General features: G+C 36.4%; 1 protein-coding gene across 2 annotated transcripts in view; it reads left to right on the top strand.

Moving 5' to 3' along the window:
- WWC2 (WW and C2 domain containing 2) overlaps positions 1–26,119 on the top strand; it is a 149,758-nt gene that overhangs the window by 91,277 nt on the left and 32,362 nt on the right. Inside the window, exons 10-14 of one of the 2 annotated variants that reach the window (XM_039336651.1) lie at positions 4,208–4,297; positions 5,630–5,763; positions 18,105–18,228; positions 19,700–19,780; positions 19,872–19,958. In XM_039336651.1, the coding sequence (XP_039192585.1) occupies positions 4,208–4,297; positions 5,630–5,763; positions 18,105–18,228; positions 19,700–19,780; positions 19,872–19,958 (516 nt within the window). Of the gene's footprint in view, positions 1–4,207; positions 4,298–5,629; positions 6,244–18,104; positions 18,229–19,699; positions 19,781–19,871; positions 19,959–26,119 lie in introns of both variants that reach the window. The other variant, XM_039336650.1, reaches the window with a different exon arrangement.

Here is a 26,119-nt window from a genome sequence, read left to right as displayed (position 1 = left end):
TTCTTGGCTTATTATATTATGTGAGTTATGTGAGTTAAAGCTGACAATAGTAATTATAATTAAAGTAAATAATTATAACTTAAAATTGTCATGAATTTTTAAAAACTGTGGTGAAATATACTGGTGTAGGCATCCATGGCTGGTATCCGTTAGTATAGTAGTATTGAGCTTCCTGACAACTGTGGCTGGAGTCTTCAGAGGCAAGATAGTCTGCTAACAAATCAGGTAATTCTGCCTCTGAATGAGGATCTATAGCAGACTAGACATTCCTGAAAGAGAAGTGACCAGGCAGTGAATTTCTTTTCATCAGACAAGGAAAGAAAGTGAGATCCCCAACTTGCACTCTGGACAGTTGTTATAGGAACTGGGGTTTTTGCGGTGAACTCCTGAATTGAGCAGCTGGGAGCTGAGGCATTTCAGTCAAGCTCAGAGCACTAATGCATCTCTTAAGGATACAAGGTTAGCAGAAGCCTCATTTTCTTAAACAGTTGCACTTGTAATCGTTTTATAGCTAACAAGAGATTTTCTAAGCAGTAGGCTAAGAAAAATTCACTTGTTGAGACAACTTTCTTTCTGGATTAAAAGGAAAAATTGGGTTTCAAAGATTTAAAAATTTTGACAAAAAGCTTAACAAGGATTGGATGTAAGAAAGTTTAAAATGGAAAAAGAGGTTAGTAATTTTTGATTATTATAAAAAGGATTACTTTTTGATGAAAATGTTTTTGAACAAATTGGAATTAAAACATATAAACAGACTAGACCTTTATGGAAATGTTTTTTGTTTACTATTAAAGAGTACAAACAATGGATGGATTTTAGTAAACAGAAGATGAAGGTAATTTGAGCCAGAGGCCAATGCTGATTATAACCATGGAATGCCATTTGAGAGAAGAATATTAAGAGCTGAGGAAGAAAAAAAAAAAAGGAAACTCACCTTTCTTTTGCAATAAGTCTTTTGCCAAGGGGGGGTGATTAACAGTGCACCACTCACTTTTGGCTCTGTCTGAATGTTCTGCTTGTTTCAGCTTTGCTTATCTTTCAGCTAATGAGATTCAAAGCAGTTGTGCATGAACATTTTCATTAGTGGAACAACTGGTTTCATGTACTGTAGTTTGTGCATAAATCGAAGCAACCATGCTTGGTCTGAATATGAATTGAAAGTGGGTAAGAGCTAGGAGAAGCTAATGCTTTTGATGCCACTGATAATAAGGAAAGGAATGAAAGATGATCTTGGGGAGGTTCTAACCCTTCACATTGCCCCATGTCCTGTTTTTGTATAGCACGGAACCTCTTACTTCATCACATAGCCACAGGTTGCAGTGGTTGAAGGGAAACAGAGAAAGAAAGATACAGGAAAAGGATCAGGAAGTAGATGGGTTGGTGTGATGCATTCAAGGACATTGTATTAACAGCACTGCTGTGAGATAAAGGAGGGACAGAAAGGAAGGCAGTGGGCTAGTGGAATATGCCACAGTGAGAATTTCTGAGACCATCAAGGAACAAATTGTATAAAACAAATAGCACTAGCTCTATGTATCCTTCTTTCTGAACGAAAGAAGGGCTGTTATATTTTAGCATTGCCGACTCACCATGAAATATTTCTGGAATCTTCAGGGGTTGTTTTTTTTTTGTTTTTTTTTTACTGAATCTAGGAACAACAAATTTGTTCCAGGCTTTTATTTTGTCCAGCTTGCAGCTGATCCAGAAAAATCTGATAGAACCTCCAGATTGCAATTTTCTTTCTATCTTTAATTTTCAAAATAAGACACATCTCAAGACCAAATGCAACTATTGAGGAAAGATTGTGTATCTAACTAGGAGCAGATGGAATAAAAAGAGTAGAGTAGAAGAGTTGGAAGGGATCTTGGAGGTCTTCTAGTCCAACCCTCTGCTTAGGCAGGAAACTCTATACCATTTCAGACAAATGGTTGTCCAATCTCTTCTTTAAAACTTCCAGCGTTGGAGCATTCACAACTTCTGGAGGTAGGTTGTTCCATTAATTAATTGTTCTAACTGTCAAGAAAATTCTTCTTAGTTCTAGGTTGCTTCTCTCCTTGATTAGTTTCCATCCATTGCTTCTTGTCCTGCTCTCAGGTGCTTTGGAAAATAGTTTGACTCCCTCTTCTTTGTGCAAACACTGCGATATTGGAATACTGCTAGCATGTCACCCCTAGTCCTTCTTTTCATTAAATTATACATATCCAATTCCAGCAACCGTTCTTTATATGTTTTAGCTTCCAGTCCCCTGATCATTTTTGTTGTTCTTCTCTACACTCATTTTAGAGTCTCAACATCTTTTTTACATCGTGGTGACCAAAACTGGATGCAGTATTCCAAGTGTGCCCTTACCAAGGCATTATAAAGTAACACTTCATGTGATCTTGATTCTATCCCTCTGTTAATGCAGCTTAAAACTGTGTTGGCTTTTTTGGCAGCTGCAGCATACTGCTGGCTCACATTTAAGTGATTGTCCACTAGGACTCCAAGATCCCTCTCAAAGTTACTACTGTTGAGCAAGGTACCACCTATGCTATACCTGTGCGTTTGGTTTTTCTTGCCTAAATGTAGAACCTTACTTTTTCCACCATTGAATTTCATTTTGTTAGTGCCCAGTGTTCAAGTCTGTCAAGATCCTGCTATATCTTAAGCCTATCTTCTGGAGTATTGACTATTCCTGCCAGCTTGGTGTCATTTGCAAATTTGATGAGTTCCCCATCTATCCCCTCATCCAAATCATTGATGAAGGTGTTGAAGAGTACTGGACCTAAAACAGAGGCTTGGGGTACCCACTGCATTTTTTCCTCTATGTAGATGCAGTTCCATTGAGGACTACATGTTGAATGCAGTTGGTCAGCCAATTATGAATCTATCTGGTAGTGATGCTGCCTAACCCACATTTTTCTATCTTATCTAGTAGCAGGTTGTGGTCTACTTTATCAAATGCCTTAACTTTCAATTTGCCATATATATATATACAGCTGGGATTATTTTATTTATTGAGTACCTTTAAAACTAAAATGAGAGCCAGTTTGGTATAGTCATTAGGGTACCAGGCTAGAATCCATGAAACCATGAGTTCTAGTCTCATCTGGGTGACTTTGTGCTAGTTACTTTCTCTCAGCCATGAGAAAAAGGAAACAGCAAACTACTTCTGAAATTTTGAAACAAAACTGCAAGGACATGTCCAGGCAGTCAGGAATCAACACTGACTTGAAGGCACCCCCCCCCCCCAAAAAAATGCAAAAAACCAAGAAAATATTTATTTGGTTTAGATTTTTTTTCTGCAGCAAAAAGGTAACAATCTGTGTGTGTGTGTGTGTGTGTGTGTGTGTGTGTGTAAAATCATTAGAAAAAAATGAACAAATATTAAAGTTAGCACAGTTAAATATTTTAACAAAAGTGTCACAAATGATTTGTGGAAGGTAAGAATGTCAAAGACTAAACAAATGAGTCTCTTGAAAAAGGAACATATTTCTTTCCCAGCTCTTATTTGCGCATAATGCATATAGAACTTGATTACTTTAAATCCATTGACGTGGATTTTTCACTCAATGGCTAATAATTAAATATAGTTCTTTTTTTCTTTTTCTGAAAAAAAAAGCTAATATTTGAAAAAAAAAACAGTGTTAGCTTAGGATTTTTATGCTTGTTCTCATATATGCTGTTCCCCGGATAAATATAATTACAAAGGCTTACAGAGATTTTTGCCTAAAATGCAAGCATAATAGATGTAGGATACTTTCAAATGATTCTTAGCTAATGACTGCATAGTCCAACATTGACTAAATAGACTGTTCTGCACCTATAACTTGTATTTCATCAGTTAATTCTTAACAGTCTGAGAATTATTATGTCATTACCTATTAGCCAGGGCTAAGATATTTCCAGAATCATTTCATGGCCAGAATCTGAGAAAGAGAACAAAATGAAAATGTTTTGAAAGATTTTCAGACACCCCCCAAAAAATAGGAAATATGTATTGGCCATTAACTAACACTAATCAATTAAACGTTATATTAATGGTATAGTACAAATGTACTTTGGTACCATAATCCTTCAGTTGCCCTGAAAATTTCCATTTGACTTGTGGTTTGGATGAACTTAAATAAGTTGCCCTCAACTATTTGTCATTATGCTTTTAGAGCAAGGTTCTCTTTGCAATGTATATGCATTTATATATTGACACATAAGCTTTTTTATCTTCTAGGTTGAAATTAGAAGATAGAAAAAATAAATTGGTTAAAAAACTTGAAGAAACTAGTCACCTAACCACCCATTTACATTCCCAGCTTAAAAGGTGAGATAATTTTCTTTACACTAAATTTTTGACAAATGTTAATAGTTTGTCCAAAACTACTGTTGGCATACTGTATTTCTGAATTATCTATTGATTTAGGTGAAATATTAACTTGGAAGTGTGTCTTGTAAAGATGCCTTCATACTAAAAGCTTGGTTATCTATTGTCTAAGTCCTGAACTGCAAACTTTTTGTCCAGCAAAGAACATACATGACTGATCTGTGATAGCCTTTTCCCTATATTATTCAGGCTACATTCGTGGGAAATAGTGAAACAAATATGTTGGCTGTTTCTACTATGAGCAGCAATCTGTTTTGCACATGGAAACATTGAAATGAAAGGTCATAAAATGAGGCAAAATTAACAATTACTGGCTTAGCAACAGACATTTTGGGCTCAATTGTGGTCATAAATCGAGGACTACCTAAATCATTTAGGCAAACATGAAAGATATAAATGATGAATATAAGTAAACTGCATCTTAATTCAAATGCTCATTTTCTCAACACATTTGTGCACAAATGCAAATGACAATCTCTAAGGAATAGCTTCTATTAATGTTCTTTTTATTGATTTCATAGTACCGTCTTTCTTTAAGGGCAGCACTGCACTAATGTGAATCCATTTATTGAGAGAGCATTTACTGTTATTAATAACCAGTGAAGAAAGCAGTATTTCCTTAAACTCAGAAATGTCCATGTTATATGAAAATCCTTTTGTTTTCCTTTCTATTTGGGTATACTGTATTATTTGTTTGTGTACTTTACCCACCATTAGAGTAGAAAATACCAGAATGGGAAAAATGGGATATCTCAAACAGTGATCTGAAACTAAGCTAATAGTCCAATAAATTTAGATAGGTATTGTACATTGCTAAATACAAAACTACTTTCTTATTGTTCTAATTGTACTTTCTAATGTGTCCTCGTGAAACTGTTACAGTGATCAACAATATTTTAAAGTGGTAGAGATTGTCACACAATTTTGTGCAGTATTGCACACAAATTAATATATTTAAAAATCAGAGATTTTTTTTAAAAAAAGAATTATAAATAAAGTGACTGATTTTTTTTCAGCCATGTTTGCTTATATGTTTTTTAAAAGGAGCCATCTAAGGAAGTCGTGTTGCTGCTATAGTTAATACACTGTCATCTGAAATTTCTTTTTGGTAGTATTCAGACATTTTTAAATGTGTTCCTTTTAAAAGATACCATTATACTTGTCAATGTCATGACCAACAGGGATTAAATTTTAAGTTTTATATGTGGTTTGAGATCATCTGATTATACTGCTGATAGAAGAGAATGACAGATCTTTGCTTCTTTGTTGCAGCCTCTCTGCCAGTACGTTATCTGTGTCTTCAGGGAGCAGCTTGGGATCTTTAGCATCTAGTCGAGGGTCCTTGAATACATCTAGTAGGGGGTCGCTGAATTCTCTTAACTCTACAGACCTCTACTACAGCCAAGGTGATCAACTTGTAGATTTAGACTATCAATATAAATTGGACTTCGTATTACAAGAGAAATGTGGTTATATTCCTTCTGGCCCTATTACCACCATTCATGAAAATGAAGTGGTCAGCTCCCATGAGAAAATGGGATATAGTGACTCTTCCAGTTCTTTGACAGCAAGTCATGCACCCAAAATAACTGAGCCTCCTAAATCTGTCACATCATTCTCTTCAAGATCTTCCCTTTCATCATTATCTCCTCCTGAATCACCTTTGGTTTTAGAAGGTGGCTTTTCAGTCCCTCCTCAAGATTCTCCATTACATCATTTCACCACGGACTTTGAGGACTGCAATTTACCCAGTGACTTTACAGGCATTACTACCTGTGAGAATCAAATTTTGCTGGATTCTGAAACTAGAATATCTTCTCAATCAGTTAATGATAAATATCGCAATGAAAGTATTTCACAGAGCATATCACATTCAAGAAATACAGGTAAATATGTTGAAGGATCGAACTTATATGTCTTGCTGTTCAAACTCAGCCAATTCTCTCTCTCTGGGTTGAACTGAGTTTCTGAACTTTAGCAGCCAATATGTCCTCAGAAAATTGTGCATTTTTTCCTGATAAGGTAATAGGTCACTGTCAACAAATAAAATCATTAACAGCTCAGCACATCACTTCTATTATGAAACTTTAAGAAGTAGGACTAGATAAGAAAGATCCTGGGAGATTAAGCTTGAGGAACTATTATAAAATGGGTAGAAGTCTAAAAACTGTGGTGAAACAGCAAACAAACAAAAAAACAGGTGATAAATGTACTAGAAGGGATATCACAGCAATTGGAAGATATAATAGAGGTACTGAGACAGAGACACTAGATAACTTTATATCAGGAAGATGTTCACAAAACCAGTGAGCTGTCATGAGCAGAATAGAATCCCTTGAGGGCCTGTGCTGTTGATAATATCTTCAGTATTCTGTAGTTTCAAACAGCTCATTTAACAGCACAGGTAGGGAAGTTTGTGCCCCAAATCTGTATAAAGATCTGATCTTAAGCTGTACATCATTTTCCCCACATTTTCTACAATCTGTTTCTGCCTATTAATTACTGAAGTTAAAATAATCAGGTATCTGTGCAGGTTTAGTAGTCCTTCCCTGCTGTAGTGAAATGTCAAGAAAAAGACAAATTCTTCCAGTCTGACAGCCTATTCAGATATCTGCTGATCTATTTCCAAAAAGGAATTTAAAATAAGGAAGACATCTTAAAAGACAAATAATACTTTTATTATAGCTTGATTTTTCTTATTACTGTTTACTTTGTTAAATGAATAAAATATGCTAACAGATGAGTACATACTATCCATAGTTTCAAGGATTGACCGAAATAATAAAGGTGGGGGAGGAGAGATGAATTGGCATATTGCAGAGAAAGTTTTGAGTATATATTGAAAGCAATCATTTCAGAAAAAAAAGTATGGATGTGACATAGTCATTCTAGAAATCTTATTAATTCATTAGTATGGTAAGTATTATTTAATGGATCAACAAAACCAATATTTTTAATTTAAACCTAACTATTTTAATGATATTCTTAGTAATTCTGCTGAAGTAATTTTATTGAAAAATACCCACATTTAAGGCAGTCACACAGTATTCCTTCATTTTCCAGGATAATTGTTTTATCACACAGTATGTATGCATTTCAGCCTTCCAGTTTTGTGACTGACCAAGGAGTTTCCATTTTTGACTGCATTTCCTTTCTCTCTGACTCTATTTTTTACTTCTAGCCATGGTTATTTGTTTTTGTGAATTATTTGTATGCTGCTTCTTAAAGTAATTCTAAACAGTATACATAGTATATCAAAAACCGCCATAAAATCCAAGTATTATAAATCTTTTTTAAAATCTTCAAAAATCTGATGTAGTTCAAATTTAATCCCCCCCCCCAGTTCCTGTGGGTTGTATGTATTTCTTCCTCATATTAATATATTTGATGATGTTCTACAACAAATTATGTTGTAATAAATAAATGCTGCAAAATTCTTTGTTGTTTTTACAGTAGTTTAACAGACAGTTCTTTGAAAACTATAATGATGCCTAGTGTACAACGAATCACACAAGGTGATGTCTCAAATTTGGGAGCAGCTGGCTGTTCAGAACTTAAGTAAACTGCATGAATTTGTTCTGAGCGAATTTGGATTTGTTGGCATCACAAACTATATTTTTGCAAGATCAAAATAATTTGTCCTTTAAATGTATAGAGATGTGATTCCCCCCACCCAATCTTGTACCAAAAGGGTATAGAAAGAAAGAGAAGAGTAGCTGTTGTATCTCAAAGAAAGTCATTGTGAATGAACTTCTCCCATTGGCCTATTTCAAATCAGCAAGGAGGGGTAGCCAGAGAGGCTGCTGCAGGGATGGAAATAGGAAACAGGAAGAAGACCAATAATAGCCATTTTTCACACTGTAAAATGTGTCCAAAAGTGAACATATTTTAAATATAAACTATTCTGGAAATGTCATAATATAGAACCTTCTTAGAATGTGTTTGTTATACTTATGGTTGAGATTAATATTTTAGTTTTCTTTTTGCCCTCCTACATTTTGGTGTATAACATTATGAAATCTATTCCAGAAATATTCTAAACAATGCTTGTTATTAGTTACAAAGTTGCGTCCGACCCATCGCGACCCCATAGACAACGTTTCTCCAGGCCTTCCTGTCCTCTACCATCTTCTGGAGTCCATTTAAGCTCACGCCTACTGCTTCAGTGACTCCATCCAGCTACCTCATTCTCTATTGTCCCATTCTTCTATTGTCCTCAATCTTTCCCAGCATTAGGCTCTTCTCCAGTGAGTCCTTCCTTCTCATTAGGTGGCCAAAGTACTTGAGTTTTAACTTCAGGATCTGGCCTTCTAAAGAGCAGTCAAGGTTGATCTCCCCTAGGACTGACCGGTTTGCTCGCCTTGCAGTCCAGGGGACTCGCAGGAGTCTTCTCCAGTACCATAGTTCAAAGGCCTCAATTCTTTTGCGCTCAGCCTTTCTTATGGTCCAACTTTCACAGCCATACATTGCAACTGGGAAAAACATGGCCTTGACTATACGTACTTTTGTTGGCAGGGTTATGTCTCTGCTTTTTACTATGCTGTCTAGTTTTGCAATAGCTTTCCTCCCCAGGAGCAAGCATCTTTCAATTTCTTGGCTGCAGTCCCCATCTGTGGCGATCTTGGAGCGCAGGAAGATAAAATCTGTCACTACCTTCATTTCTTCCCCATCTATTTGCCAGGAATTGAGAGGGCTGGATGCCAGGATCTTGGTTTTCTTAATGTTGAGTTTCAAGCCAATTTTTGCACTTTCCTTCTTCACCCACATCAAGAGGCTCTTTAGTTCCTCTTCACTTTCTGCCATTAGAGTGGTATCATCTGCATACCTTAAGTTGTTGATATTTCTCCTGGCAATCTTAATTCCAACTTTTGATTCATCTAGTCTTGTCTTTCTCATGATGTGCTCTGCATATAAGTTAAATAGGCAGGGTGACAGAATACAGCCTTGCCGGAGTCCTTTCCCAATTTTAAACCAATCAGTGATTCCGTGTCCAGTTCTCACTGTTGCTTCTTGACTCGCATATAGGTTTCTCAAGAGACAAATAAAGTGGTCTGGTACTCCCATCTTTTTAAGAACTTGCCACAATTTGTTGTGATCCACACAATCAAAGGCTTTAGCATAGTCAATGAAGCAGAAGTAGATGTTTTTCTGGAACTCCGTAGCTTTCTCCATGATCCAGTGTATGTTGGCAATTTGATCTCTAGTTCCTCTGCCTCTTCAAAATCCTGCCTGTACTTCTAGAAGTTCTCGATCCACATACTGCTGGAGTCTAGCTTGTAGAATTTTAAGCATAACTTTATTTTCATGTGAAATGAGTGCAATGGTGCGATAGTTTGAACATTCTTTGGCATTGCCTTTCTTTGGAATTGGAATGTAAGCTGATATTTTCCAATCCTGTAGCCACTGTTGAGTTTTCCAAATTTTCTGGCAAATTGAGTGTAACACTTTTACTGCTTCGTCTTTTAAGATTTTGAATAGCTCAGATGGAATACTGTCACCTCCACTAGCTTTATTGTTACTCAGCTTCCCTAAGGCCCATTTCACTTCACATTCTAGGACAGTGATGGCAAACCTTCTAGAGACCGAGTGCCCAAACTGTAACCCAAAATCCACTTATGCATCATCGGGTGCTGAGTGGGTGTGGCCCATTGCTGGGTGTGGCCTATTGGCTGGGTGTGGCCCATTGTCTGGGTGTAGCCCATTGGCTGGGCGTGGCTGCTGTGGTAACGGCAGACTGGGTGGGACTAAAAAGTTCAATCAATCAATTCCAACTTTACAAGACGTTTTTTCCTGAGAGAAGTTGAAATTGACTGATTGATTGTACCTTTTTTTTTTTTTTTTGCACACTGCAGTGGAGGCCTAAAGCGAAAAGATTTTATAAAACCCAACTGAAGGCCTAGGACTGGGGTGTTGGCGCGTGTGCCCACAGAGACTGCTCTGAGTGCCGCCTCTGGCACCCATGCCATAGGTTCACCACCACTGTTCTAGGATGTCTGGCTCGAAGTCAGTGACCACCCCATCGTGGTTATCAGGGATGCTGAGCTTGTTCTTGTATAGTTCTTCTGTGTAATTTTGCCACCTCTTCTTAATGTCTTCTGCCTCTGTTAGGTCCCTGCCATTTTGGTCCTTTATCATGCCCATCTTTGCATGAAATGCTTCCTTCATATCTCCAATTTACTTGAAGAGATCTCTGGTCCTCCCTATTCTGTTGTTTTCTTCTATTTCTTTGCACTGTTCATTTAAGAAGGCATTCTTAGCTCTTCTAGCTACTCTCTGGAATTCTGCATTCAATTGGGTGTATCTTTCTCTTTCTCCTTTACCTTTCGCTTCCCTTCTTTCCTCAGCTATTTGCAAAGCTTCCTCAGACAGCCATTTTGCTTTCTTGCATTTCTTTTTGTTTGGGATGATTTTAGTTGTTACCTCTTGTACAATGTTGTGAACCTCCGTCCATAGTTCTTCAGGCACTCTGTCTATCAGATCTAATTCCTTAAATCTATTTGTCACCTCTACTGTATATTCATCAGGGATATGATTTAGTTCATACCTGAGTGGCCTAGTGCTTTTCCCTACTTTCTTCAATTTAAGCCTAAATTTTGCAACAAGAAGTTCATGATCTGAGCCACAGTCAGCTCCTGGTCTTGTTTTTACTGACTGTATAGAGCTTCTCCATCTTTGGCTGCAGAGCACATAATCAATCTGATTTCTGTGTTGACCGTCTGGTGATGTCCATGTGTAGAGCCGTCTCTTGGGTTGTTGGAAAAGAATGTTTGCTATGACCATTGTATTCTCTTGACAAAATTCTATCAGCCTGTGCCCTGCTTCATTTTGTACTCCAAGGCCAAACTTGCCTGTTATTCCAGTTATCTTTTGGCTTCCTACTTTAGCATTCCAATCCCTCATGATGATAAGGACATCATTTTTTGGTGTTGATTCTATAAGGTGCTGTAGGGCTTCATAGAACCAGTCAATTTTATCCTCTTCAGCCCCAGTGGTTGGGGCATAGACTTGGACTACGGTGATATTGAATGAATTCGCACTGAGATCATTCTGTCATTTTGGGGATTGTATCCCAGTATTGCTTTTCATACTGTTTTATTGACTATGAAGGCTACTCCATTTCTTCTGAGGGAATCTTGCCCGCAGTAATATACCTGATGGTCCTCTGAATTAAATTCACCCATTCCTGTCCATTTTATTTCGCTGATTCCTAAGATGTCGATGTTCAGTCTTGTCATCTCTTGTTTGACCACATCCAGTTTGCCTTGATTCATGGATGTTACATTCCAGGTACCTATGGAGAAAAGATCTTTACAGAGTCAGACTTTCCCTTCACCACCAGATGCATCCATAGCTGAGCATCCTTTTGGCTTTGGCCCAGTCACTTCACTCTTTCTGGCGCTACTAGTACTAGCCCTCTGCCTCATCTTCCAGGGTCATATCTTTTTGCCTTTTAGTACTGTCCATGGGGTTTTCATGGCAAAGATACTGGAGTGGTTTGCCATTTCCTTCTTCAGGGGATCACATTTTGTCAGAACTCTCTGCTATGACCTGTCCGTCTTGGGTGGCCCTGCATGGCATAGCTCATAGCTTCATTGAGTTACTCAAGCCCCTTCACTACGACAAGGCAGTAATCCATGAAGGAGAAACAATGCTAGATTAGTTTTAACAATGGTAAATCATGCCTATGGCTGCCAGCAAGGACCATTTTCTTCTTGTACCAGTTGCTATCTCACTATGTCCAGTAAGCATTTTGAAAGCTGTGAATTATTGTTTTGCATATTTCATCTGTGTTGTTTACTAAGAACTTGATTTTTCAGTATATTATTTAAGTAGATTGAAGATGTATGTTCAAAATCTTTTTGCTCCTTTACCCCAAGTTTTTGAATACTGTATAAACTATACTTTGGTTGAATACGTCAACCAAATATATACCTTTTCACATACTTTTAGTTAGAAATCACTATTGTTTAGTTACATGTGTAGAAATAAAAGCATTATACACGAGCAATAATATGTAGTATGCACTATTGCTCAAAGTCTCTCTTGAGCAAAGCCTGACTTCCTGGTGACTACGTGAACATGCCATTCTATTTGCTTGGTAAAATACAGGGTGTCTTTTCAATTTCCTAATATAGTTTGCCGCTCTGTGGTTTCCTGATGGTTCACTTTAAGTACAGACCAGTTTGGACCCTTCTTAGCTTTGCCAAGATCAGCTGAGAGTGGCTGGTTAGTGCCACTTGCTATGTCAGTTAAATAATTAAAATCTGTAAATTAAGAAGTATGGAGAAATAAGAAAGGTGTGTTTGCCATAAAGACAGTATAATCGATGCCATGAGAGGCAATTCTAGAAACCCTTCTCCAGAAGTTACCTGCCTCAGTTCAAATGGCAATAATACCCAGAGCAGCAATGAACTCAAAGCCAAAAGAAGCAAATTGTAGGAACAGGAGTTCCCTCAAGTATTTCAGTTCAAGTTATTGTACTTTGAAAGTAAGCACCAATATCTTTAACTCTGCTCTTTGTGGATAGAGTAAAGAATGGAAGTGTCATTTACATTGTTGCTTAATTATGTAGGCTGATATTGGGAACTTTGGGATTAAAGTACATTGCGTAGCAAGCAAATATTTGTAGTGAAAGAGAGACTGGTTTACACTTCTGACACTGTATCATTTGCTAACTTGTCCAAACTTGGCTCTCATTATTGACAGTCTGCCATTTCCCTGAGTAAAATAAAGGATGGAGAAACTTTGCAATGCATACAATATTTCAGTGCTTAGCTCAAGCTTAACACATTTGATGAATGTACTAGATATGAAATGGTACATTCTGTAGCTTATCACAGAATTGCTAAAGGTGTAGAGTTTGCAGATGGTTGAGGGCAGATACTTTTGAGATGGAAGTTTTTCTCATTTAGTTTGCAGGGAAAGAGATGAGAAAGATTGTAGATGTCTACTTTTTAGAGCATGAGACTTTAATTGGCAAACTCTAACCTCGTCTAATTCTCTTTCAGCAATAATTCTCCATTGTGATGGACCATTTCTAACATATACTATATATCAATTGGAACATAATAGAGTTTCATTTTTGTTTCGCAAATCATATATGGACTTAAAATATATATAATCCAATAATCCAAAGAGGATTTTATGATTGGTTTTACATCTTGTTAAACAAGGGAGAGAAAAAGTGATAATTTAAAGAGACCATGAATATGCCAGTTTGATGTAGTGGTTAAAGCACCAGCCTAAAACTGAGACCATGAGTTCAAGTTCTGCCTTAGACATGAGGCCACCTTAGTGACTTTGGGCCAATCTTTCTCTTTCAGCCCCAGGAAGCAGGCAAGAGGAAAACCCGTGAAATATTCAAAGAAAACTGCAGGGATTGGTCCAAGCAGTTGACAGGAGTCAATACTGACATGAAGGCACAATAAATAATTATTTCCCATCACACTTGGCCAGATCAAACTTAGTGTTGATCTTTTGCTGATTCTTCCCCGATACACAAAATGTGGTCCCATTCTGAGGTTTTGAGAAATTATCCCACTAGTGAACGTTCATTAAAAATATAAAACATACATTTACAAATATAAATAATTAGTAAAAATAACTTTAATTAGTTAACATCAGTTGGCAGCAGTTATAATAGTAACATTTTAGGGGCAAGGGGCTTTGAGACTGTGTTGACTCCTAGCAACTGCCTCATTGAGTCCCTGCTGTTTTCTTGGCAATGGTTTTAGATTTTAGATCTTCTTTCTAGGCTAAGAGGGAGGGACCCTCAAAGTCAGTTCATCTGGTTTTCTGACTAAGGTGGAACTAGAACTCCTGATCTCCCAGTCTTTAGCCTGGTACCTTAAGCTAAGCAGGGCCAGCTGTGGCCAATTCTTGAAGACAAACCATCAGGTAATTTTATTGTAGGTTAGCCTAGATTGTAGAAAAAAAACCCACACATGATCGTTCATGAAAACTACAAAATGGGATGTTCTTGTCTTTAGTTGAGTTTTAACTGCAGGTTATCCAGAGAGGGACAAGAAAGTGAGATGTCAGAGAATAATTGGAACCTAGCAATACAATTATAATTGGAACCTAGCAATACAAATATATATATATATATATATATATATATATATATATATATATATATATATATATATATATATATGTGTTTTCTGAGGTTTTCGTGGGTATTTGTATATAGGTCTTTGGTTGTTCGGGTTTTCTCCCGCGTAAAATTGGAAGTGTCTTGGCAACGTTTCGACGAAGTCACATTCGTCATCTTCAGGCTGGTGTTTTTCAGCTTCTTGCTTTGAGCAGCAATGTGTGGTTTTAGCTGTTTCTTCCTTTTAACTGCCAGTGAGGGTATGAACTGATTGGGTGGGAGCTTGGCTGTGTTCTGATTGGGTGGAGGTGTGTTCTGAATGGTTAGGGGCTTGGCTGTGCTCTGATTGGCTGGGGGAGTGTTCTGTTTGGTTGTGCTCAGGTTAGTCTGAGTTGCAGAGGGGTTTAAGATTTTGGGTTAGGGAGTCGTTTGTCAATAAGGGCAGGTTTCCAAATGGCTGGTAGGCGGGAGGTATCATCTCGCTTGTTCATGCTGTGTGGGCGTTTTTCTATCTCGATGGCTTCTCTGATTATTCTGTTATTAAAATGTTCACTTTTGGCAATGGTTCTGGTATTTTTAAAGTCATTAATGTAGGTCTTTGGTTTTTCGGGTTTTTCTCCCGCGTAAAATTGAAGTGTCTTGGCACGTTTCGACGAAGTCTCATTCGTCATCTTCAGGCTGGTGCTTTCAGCTTCGTGCTTTGAGCAGCAATGTGTGGTCTTAGCTGTTTCTTCCTTTTAACTGCCACTGGGGGTATGAACTGATTGGGTGGGAGCTTGGCTGTGTTCTGATTGGGTGGAGATGTGTTCTGAATGGTTAGGGGCTTGGCTGTGCTCTGATTGGCTGGGGGAGTGTTCTGTTTGGTTGTGCTCAGGTTAGTCTGAGTTGCAGAGGAGTTTAAGATTTTGGGCTGCCTTGCTATTTTTTGGCTTCTCGTTCCTGGTTGTGTCTCCTCTTCATGGAGGGTGTCAGTTTGCTTCATGTATGGATTGGAGGGGTTTAAAGTGGCTAATGATGCAGCTGTGGTCTGGCTTCTGGTTTGTGGTCGTGCCTCGACATCGGTGTGGCTTTGGGTTTGTTTTTTGCGTGGATGTGTGGTGGTGACCTCCTGTGTGGTTTTTGTGAGTGTGGGTCTGGTATCATTTTTTGTGTTAGGGAGTTGTTTGTCAATAAGGGCGGGTTTCCAAATGGCTGGTAGGCGGGAGGTATCATCTCGCTTGTTCATGCTGTATGGGCGTTTTTCTATCTCAATGGCTTCTCTGATTATTCTGTTATTAAAATGTTCACTTTTGGCAATGGTTCTGGTATTTTTAAAGTCAATTTCATGTCCTGTGGCTTTAAGATGTTGGACCAGGGAAGATGTTGGTTCCTCTTTTTTGACTGAGTTCTTATGTTCTTCAATGCGTGCACTTATTCTTCTGTTGGTTTGTCCGATGTATGTGGTGGGACAAGTGGTATATATATATATATATATATATATATATATATATATATATATATATATATATATATATATATATATATATATATATATATATTCAGAATTGCCCATTACATTTAGAAATTTGATTGCATAAATAAGTTAATTTTATCTAATTCTCAAAATTACAAAGTTCCGTGTCAGGTAATATACAGTTCTTTGAGATGTTAAACAATATTTTCTTGTCAATATTACTTTTGAGGGTTATTAAGAAATTAATTAGAGACTTTTATTTCTGTATTTATAATGTACAGTCTCCATTCTACAAACTCTAATTTCCTGAATTCAGTAAAGGTCCTTTAACTGTCATTGGAAAAAAAATATTCATTACATACCATCTCCTCCAATTTAAAATTCCCCAACCTGCAAGGCTCTCTCTCGTTCAGGCCTACTGATGGACTGAATGTGCCAATGCAGGTAAAGAGCACCAGATTAGGAAAGGTTATTATAGTCTGTATCTCATAATCAATTGAATGCAACGAAAAGCTTCCTAAAAGTTATGTAAATGTTTGGATTATGTCCAGTTTCAAATTTAGATCTTGTAATTCTACTGATTTTGGTAGATCAATAAAACCTGATCTTTAGTTTTGCTTGCTTTGAAATCAGACAGTTCTAGACTTGGTTTGAACAGAGCTTTTGATAATGCCATACGTTCTTATATTTTCTCTGCATCTTTACTTTGGGCAGAGGAAATTTTGTCCCCTGCACACAGCTTTCTTCTGTGCAGAGTATCTTTTGGAATAACAGATTTAGAATAACTGTAAAGTTCTTTCATAGATAGACTCTGTCATTGTCAAAGTCGATTCCAGACTGCTGTGCTTATTCCTGAGAGTAATCAATAAATCATGTCATCACCTTCACCTCTCTCAAAGTGGTGAAAGAAAAAGCACTTCATCATCAAGGAAAAAGCATCCCTACTGTTACAAATGAAAGGAAAAATGCAGCAATCAATCCTCTAATCTGAAGCCTTAAAATTTAAACATCTTAACAAGATGTAAAGTCATGACTCAGGAGGGGAGTGTAATGCATTCCAATACATTTGGTTCCATGATAGATAAAAGGACTCCATGCACTTGCAAGTTATTACATTACAATGTGCTGCTTACATTGGTCGTACTGTGCTTCCTGAGGAAATTTAGCAGAAATTGAATTTTGAAATCAGGAGAAAGGAACTTGAATTTTCTCTTAAATTTTGTGGTATAGATCTAGACTTTGTCACTCTTGAATCCAAAATAGAATTGAGATATATGTCTTAACCATATAGAAATTTCAGAAAGCATTTTTTTTTTTAAAAAAAAAAAGCTAATTAAAGTATTTAGAATATAATTTGCTTGTTGTCAAAAGTCTTTAGTTTGTTATGATTCTTTCGCATTCTGTTTGAAAGGACTTTCAGACATTGCGCTTTGCAGCGTTTCTCCAATATGACTGAAATGGCAACAATGAAATCTAGGAAAGATTTCTGAATAAAGGTGAACTTAACTTTGGTAGTTATTTTAAGCAATAACTGTTTAAATCTGAGAAATTCAACAATTTTGTATAGATGTTCTGATGAAATTATATATTCCTATTTCCTATTAAGCAGTAGATTGGGACTCGGGGTGCATTACAGCTTAAAACGTTTGTTGCTTGAGGTAAAAAGGCATGTTCTCATGTTGTGGGAGCAAAAATCAAGAAATTTCAGTAGCCACTATATGTCTGGGTAGCAGGTTAACGGTTGGAAGACGAGACAGAATGCATAAATATAGTTCTGTTGCCAAAAAAATCATTAAGCTCTGGTGGCTCTGAAAATAGTCCCTTGCTCTGAAATTGCCAACTTATTCTACTTAATGCTATGACCTGTCCAATTGACACTTTTTTCTAAAGAAGGGAACTCTCTTGTTTTTTTTTTTCTTTTCAGAAGAAGAAAAATTGATGGGTGAATGATAGATATCCTTTATTTTTAAGAGTTGCAGAAAAGTAACTTCTTGCTTTTTTCAGTCTTATAAAATGCACATACTAGTAAAGAAGCCTCATTCTAAATCTGAAAAGTTTGAATACTATTTCAATACATGTAATGATTGTGATGAAATTTAATTATACTTTTGGAACCCAGAATATTCCATTTCAGTTTGACCAGAAGTTAAGAATGTTTTTCTTATTCACAGCCTAAAATAAAGGCTCTTTCCCTTACCTAGGTGTTGACTTTTCGAGAAGAACAAGAACTCATTTGCTTGATGAAAAGACTGGCTGTGTATCTGCTGCTGTATCTGACGAGTCTGTGGCTGGAGACAGTGGTGTATATGAAGCTTCTGTACAACAGTAGGTTTAAAGCCAGAAATATTTCTGTTTGTCAGAAAACAAAATTAACATTACATTCAAACATTTGGCTTTGTACTCATCAGCAATTTCAGAACAAACCAAACAGATAGGGCAAGGAATAATAATGATTCAGAAAAATTAACAATCAGGAGAATAAAGAATCAGTGGAACAGAATAAACATTCTCCTAGGTAAAAATGATGCCTTAAAAAAATCTGTATAAATATGTATTAATACAAACACTGAAAAACATTCTCCATATACCTAATTTAAATTTTAAAATAGTACAATTAAAGCATTCAAGAATTGACCAGTCCTCATTTTGGAACATTCTAATATGTTTATAAAATAATTAAATATTCAGATAATGTTTAACAAGACTTAATTATGCAGGCATTTAAAATGAAGAATACATATTTCCTTTAATTTATTAAAAGACAATAAAATTTAAATAATGCACAATAATTTTATTTTATTTTATTTTATTTAGAAATATTTGCTGCCCATCTTGTATTCAGCTTACAGCATAAAACATTTAAAGAAGAAAAGAAATTAAAATCAATAGTCATGGCACACAGCAGATAAAATCATTCACAATTACAAACTGTTAAAACCAGATGGGAAAGGTGGGAGCAGGACACACGGGGTGGAAAGATGGGATTAGGTTTTAATTAATCAACCACCTCCAGTGTAAAGGTCCCCCGTTGGTCCCAAGCCATCTGGCAGAGCCAGGACTTGAGGCTCTTTCAAAATTACCGGAGGGTGGGAGTCAATCTCATCTCAGGGGATAGGATGTTCCAGAGGGCAGGAGCCCCAGCAGAGAAGACTCTCCTCCTGGAGTCCACCAGCTGAAATTCCTTGGCTGACAGGATCTGCAGCATACCCCCTGTACCAGCGTGGGTGGTGTGGGCCAATCCCATCAGGATGAGACAGTTCCTCAAGTAAGATTAATGAACATAACAAAAGTAATTCATTAAGCAAAGAAATAGAAAACAGAAAAGTTACAATATTATTTATTGACCTAAAAATTCCAATTTAATATTATATCCCAGTATAGTAATTTCAAATATATGAGATCATGTCTGTACAAACTATTACATTTTGTTTTCAAATATCTTTTTTTTCAAATTCCATTTGTTTGTACTCAAAGTATATAAACTAACTTCATTTTATAATATGTAGATCATGTAAATTATTATGATCTTAAAGGATGAGACCTTCAAATAAATTGCTGTTAGTGAGATAATCTTTAGCATTGTTTCCTTAATATCACACTTCAACAGCTTCAGTATTCATGAAGAAAATTCCCTACACAAATTTATTTCTCTGTAGTAAAAATAAATTAGTGTTTAAAAATTAAAATGTTGACCAGCATTTACCAACTGTGTGCTCAAGTATGTTTGACCTCGATACCCAGTCAGCAAAAGTATTTCTGTAATTGCCATTGATCTATCTTAAACTCTGTTCTCTAGACCCAATAACAATGAAGAAGTCGCATATACTGAAAATGATACTACAATGCTGGAAACTGCCCAAGTACAAATAGGGCTCCGGTGAGTTAGTACATATATTAAGATAGTTTCTACTGACCATTGTAAATATGTGATATCTAATGCAGGGTTTTTCCTCTCATCTTCTTAACAGATATGATACAAAGAGCTCAGGTTTTGTGATCGTTATAATGCAGTTACAAAATCTTCAAGCTCTTTCAATATACCCTGGTAATAAAATGTAAGTAAAATGCTTTTTTGACAATGGTACTTTTGAAGTCTAGGAATTCATTATTAAGCATTTATCTTTCAGGAAATCAAAGTGCATTTATGACACTCAGGTTGCAGGGAACATAGATATGTCAGCCTGAATCTTCTTCCATCTCTTAAGTGCTGCATGTGTTGGCTGCTAGAATGGGTATCCACCCACCCACCTTCATCTGGATTACCAATGTTTTCATGAGCCTATTAGACATCTACTAGCTAATTGGAGCACAGGATATGATTCTTTCTTAGCTAAGACAGGAATGTCTCCTTTACATTTTTTATTTTATTCAGAAGACTAAAATACAAAATACAAAAGAAAAAAATAAACAGACAAAACAAAACTTGAAAAAAACATTTAGAAAATGTAAAAAAAACAAAAGACAAAAAGACATATTTCTCCCTTGTTGAACACTGACAAATTATTACAACAATAATAGCTTCCTCCCGCCCTTGTAAAACACATCCAAAATTTATAAGCATCTGCATCTATTTGCAACCCAACTGACCTGCCATACAGTTAACAAGTTAAACAGAAGTGAAGTTAAAGTTTAAAGCACTCTGTCTGTTATTGTAATTTACTCATAGAAAGTCTGCACAGTTTCTTATTTACCACAAATAACCCGATCATTATGTCTGATCAGTCCAGAATCAAATACCCTTGTTTGGTTCTTAAAACCTTTCCTTAGGTTTTTAATTGGGAACTTTCCTCACAATTTGCATCTCATTTCCAAAATTCATATGTTTTTGTTGTCAATATCTCTGCAACATCCATTGTTGAATAATTCTTCTTGACAGGAATGAAAAGGATGGAAATTTGCAACCTTAACATGTTGTTTCTTTTCATATTTCTGGAGTTTTTCCACAATAGTTTTCTTGAAGTCTTTCTTTGCTTTTGTGATTTATTCTGTAAAGCAGGGGTCCCCATCCCTTGGGCTTCAGACTTATATCAGTCTGTGACCTGTAAGGAACTGGGCCACACAAGCAGTGGGCAGGCAAGTGGTTTATCTCTGCATGTGCAGGATCTAGGTTGTGTGTGAAACCATCTACTCCCCCCAATCTGTGGAAAAATTGTTTTCCACAAAACTGGCCTCTGGTGCCAGAAAGGTTGGGGACCGCTGCTGTAAAGGATGACTGCAGATTACTGAACCATATGAAAATATATGTAGTTTCTGAGTGGAAAGAAACAACCAATTTAAAATTACATTCTCCTTTTCTCTGTAAAACCTCTTTCTTATTCTTCCATTCTTTTCTCAAGAATTAACACTCTTTCCCTTAGTCCAGAAAAATACAGGTAGTCCTTGACTTATGACTGGTTGCTTAATGACCATTCACATTTAAGATAGGCACAGAACAAGTGTTTTGTTGCTGTAAAGCAACTTCCAGACATTATAAATGGTCGCAGTCTCCCCTCCCTATGATCATGTGCTCACATATTGGACACTTGGCAAAGACCTATTGTGGCATTCTGCGGTCACATGACATAATTTGCTATGATTTTTGCAGGTTTCTATCATTTCCACCATTCAAATGAATGGATTCACTTAAAGACAGCCATGTTCACCTACCTACTATGAGGAAAAATATCATAAAACTGGTCACTTGGGTGCTTCAACTTCTGAGTGTAATGACTTATGATCAGATTTCCAGTCCTAATTGCAGCCATAAATTGAGGATTACCAGTTCCATTTCCTTATTTCCTCAAACAAATAACCTTCTCTTCCACACATAGAATTCACCTTGTCTGCTGTGATACAAAGGTTTTTAAGTTTTGGGAATTTGTACAGTATATTCCATGTCTCTCCACAGCAACTGTCAAAAGGCAGGTAGGAAGGTGTGTCTGAATCTAGCTAAATTAAAACAGATGGGTAAAACACATCAGCTTTTTAATCTTTTATAATCATTAAGTCAGGAGCATTTAGACTTTTTAACTTTTAATAGACTCCAAGAAATACTATTTAAATAAAATCCATTTGATAGTGAGCAGAAAATGAGCAACAGTACTTCTCTAGAAAGAGCTATTCTTAAAGTGAACAAATTTTTGTGTTGGGTTTGAGATTTGTATGCTACCTGGAGACATTTTTAAGCATTCATTGTCTGAATGTCTGAGTTGTATTTGCATTTCAAAGAAAATACAGTTTCATTTTCTCATTTGAAGAGCAAAGCATGAAATTCTGCTTTTACTGGGAGCACTTATTTCAGTCTAGATGGTTTAATCTCTACAAATATTGATATATTGTGAGAGCTACTATTTACACAGTAATATAATACAGATCTGCTCCCCAACTTCATTTCACATTGGAAAATGTTGCATGAGCCTGAAAAGAGATTTTGTTTTTTCATTCCCTCTTTTGTTTTCAACAATACATGAAAAGTACTCCCTTAGATGAGGTAGCTAAGGTGAATTTCCTATTTCTTTCCCACAGTTCTTACCAAATATGCAGGTCGATACTGAAACCAAAATCCCTACTCCAAATTAACATGGTCTCCTTAACCTGTTCTTCATACATTGTCTGATCTAAAAGAAAATGATATATATTTTTAATCATTTTATACCTCATATAAGGAAAACCTTTACAAGATGTTTTATAGATGGCATTTCCCACCCATAAGGCTAGCCAAAATGGGTTCAAACATCTCACCCCTATGCTGGAAATGTAAAACAGCAATAGGATCATATTACCATACGTGGTGGGAATGCCCAAAGATCCGTGAGTATTGGAACAGGACACGAAACTGATTGAGGGATATATTAACACTGGACTTAGAGTTAAAACCTGAACTCTTCTTGTTGGGAATAACGACAGAAAAATACGACAAAGGAACAATCTACCTGCTGCTACACATCCGGACTGCAGCTAGGCTTGCTTTTGCGCAAAAATGGAAGAGCAAGGAAATTCCCACAGAGGAAGATAAAATACTAGCATGTGTGGAAATGGACAGACTCACAATGATATTAAAAGAAAAATGTGGATCTGTTTATTATGAAACCTGGGATAAATTTTACCACTGAAGGAATTCGAAGAGGACGATTGGGATTAAAAATGAATGTTAAGATAGATAAGTACTTATGTGATTTTAGAATAACATAATACTTAGATGTATATGTAGAGATGAAGAATTGATTGTAAAAAGTGGAATAATCTGATAAGAATGTATATACTGGAATGTCACGTTAAATCCAATGTTTGTTTTTTTAACTGTATTATAAATAAAATTTGTAAAAAAGAAAAATACTCCCATATTTCAAAATTGTAATGTGGAAAAAAGCCATACCATGATTTGATGTTGACATAGCATACATCTGTCATTATGACAATAATTGGAAATAAAACTGTGTGTTGTCTCTCATAAAATAGACATGAATCAAACTACTCCAGGCAGATAGTTGCCTATTCTCTAAGAACATCCAATGAAGGGAAGCTAACCAATTCTATGAGAAACCTACTAAAGATGTTTATCTTACTTGTTAGAAGGTTTTTCTAACATTTAGTCAGAATGTGCCTTCATGTAATAATGTGTTTATTATTCTGAATCCTACATCCTTTCAGCTGTCTTTTCTCAAGTTCATTCCAACTCTCTTGATACAACTTAGTTTCTAGTCCCAAAATCATTATCTTCTCTGAACTGGTTCTAATTGTTTTGAATATTTATTCAAGTGTGATCCCTAAAACTCAGCACAAAATAAGGAAACTAACTAATACAGAACAGAATGGAATTATTACTTCTCATGCTTTGGAAATTACAAGTGGCATGTTGGCCTAGTGGTGAAGACACTTGCCACCCACATGGAAGTTTGAGAGTTCAATCCTAGGTAGCAGCAGATTTTTTGCTTCTAGGACACAAAGAAAAAATACCTGTTGTAAATTCTGTGTGGTGTCAGGAAGGGCATCTGACCAGTAAATGCTCAGCTTCATCCAGTCACCCCGCCTCTACCCCAAATTAAGGAATTACAGGGTTGTAAAAAGGGAGTGGTTTTTTTATGTTTTGGAAATTACATTTCTACTGACACAGCCTGAAATTGTATTTGTGTTTTTTGCAGCTATGTCACACTGCTGGATCATCTTCAGTTTGCAGTCAACTTTTTCAGAAGTTCTGTTACTATCCTATAAACTCTCTATTTAAATTTTGCTTTCTAATTCTATTAAAACATAGATATTTTTTATTCATTCATTCATTCATTCATTCAGTGATAAGCAATGATCATTTATTCAATGATCAGCAACATAAAATAAAAAAGATAAAAGACAACAATTACAATCAGGATTGACAGGGAAAATTGGGTGTAATTATATATCAGCAACTATAAAATAAGTCAAATATGGTATATTCTGAACATCCATATTACAATAATAATGTACGTATTTGCCTAATACTAATAAATCTAATCTAATAAAACTATGCATTAAAATATACGTCCTTTAAAATTATTTAAAAAATAATAACTAAGCAAAATATTGATAATAATAAATATCTTTAGTTCTTTAACTGGTTTTGCCTTATTATCGTTACACCAGCACAGAATTTGGCTATTGCATGAATAGTGGCTAGATTTTGGTCCTGGAGAAGATGGTTCTCATAGAAATTATCTTCTCTTCCTAGAATTCTCTCTAATAGAGGGAGTATGTACATTGATCTGATGTTCCTGTAGAACTCAGAGCACAATAAGACATGTGAGATGTCTTCAACTTTTCCATTGTCACACATACACATTCATGTGCTATTGAGGTTTTATCATACCTGCCCTGTAGGAGTGCTGAGAGGAGAAAACATAGATAAAGTTCCTTCACTCCCTCAGTATTACAGAATGCAATCTTGTGCTTCCAGCAGAGACGTTCAGTTGACACAGAATACTGTTGTAACAATTCTTTGCAGTATTGTTTATCCTGAGCAGTACTAGCAGGAAATATTCATTGTTAGTAGATTTGATAAGTCTTGGAAATTGTTTGGTCATGTTCCTGACCCTGGCTTCTGTAGCGGTGTCATTAAGTACTGTGACTCTTCTGGAGATTTATCCACCAACCCCCAGAGAATGTGCTTTCCTACTGATTTCCGGTTTTTCATTGCGGCCGCTGGAAGGCAACCTCTGTCTTCCGCGTTCGGTTTTGCTCCACTGGGGGACCTTGGAAAGGGTCGAAAGTCACCCTATAGGGGTGACGAGCAAGGAGGGGACCCTGCTTGACCACAGAAGGGCAGCAGCTTTTCCGCTCAATCTGGGGCAGCCCTCCAAACTGGCGGAGGAAAGACTGGCCATAGTAATATGGCCTGTCACTAGGCTGCAGACAGACGAAGTCAAACTTACCACCAAGCACTTCGAAAGCAACACAGATGAAACTGAATGAGATCCAATCTTCTCTTTACCCTTAGTACTTTCTTTTCCTGTAAAAGCTGCCTGAAGTATGTTTCCCCCTGTGAGGAGAGAGGAAAGGGAATTTCTATCCTACCTCTAAGAATAGCGGCGACTGACTGCCCAGGAGAATTAAAGCATTAAAAGAACATCTTTAATCTAATTGGATTTATATGTTCCTGGGTACCAAAAAATTTCCTATTTTTATTGGAGACTTTTGCTTTTATCTACAAAAAAGAAATAAAATTGGAAAAAGGATTATAAAAATTTTGGACTTAAAGGGCATTGGTGACATCTTGTGGTGAAGTTTGGTATTATAACTTATTTCCTAAAAGATATGGCTCAAAGCCCAAATCTTAAATAAGACTCTTTTGACCTTGGCTTGGCATCACCTGTGAGAAACTCAGCTGTAAGAGAACAGCTGGGTGGCATAACTGGCCTGCTTGAACTGTGAATGTAAACCTTTACTGACTTTCAGAGTTATATGTGGGGAATTGCCTTTCTTGCTCTTTATTTGAGGAATATTGGTTACTATATGAGATAATGAAATTCCTTGGACTATAAAATCTTGCTTGACAAACGATCTCTACTATAAAGACTATTTATAAACACGTGAAAGAGATGGATGGAGACCAGGAAAATATCCTTTCCATGTTGAAAGCAATACACGAAACCATTCTTTCAGCTTGTGATAAAATAAGACCTAACATAAAAGATCAGCTTAGATACACAAACCCAAACTTTAACTACAACCAAAGAACTAACAATGCAGAAGATAACAGAAAAAGTGG

Source organism: Crotalus tigris, unplaced genomic scaffold (assembly GCF_016545835.1).
Source record: "Crotalus tigris isolate CLP2741 ecotype Arizona unplaced genomic scaffold, ASM1654583v1 scf7180000017666.379230911805:20528666, whole genome shotgun sequence".
NCBI lineage: Eukaryota > Metazoa > Chordata > Lepidosauria > Squamata > Viperidae > Crotalus > Crotalus tigris.
This window is presented reverse-complemented; position numbering and strand designations above follow the sequence as displayed.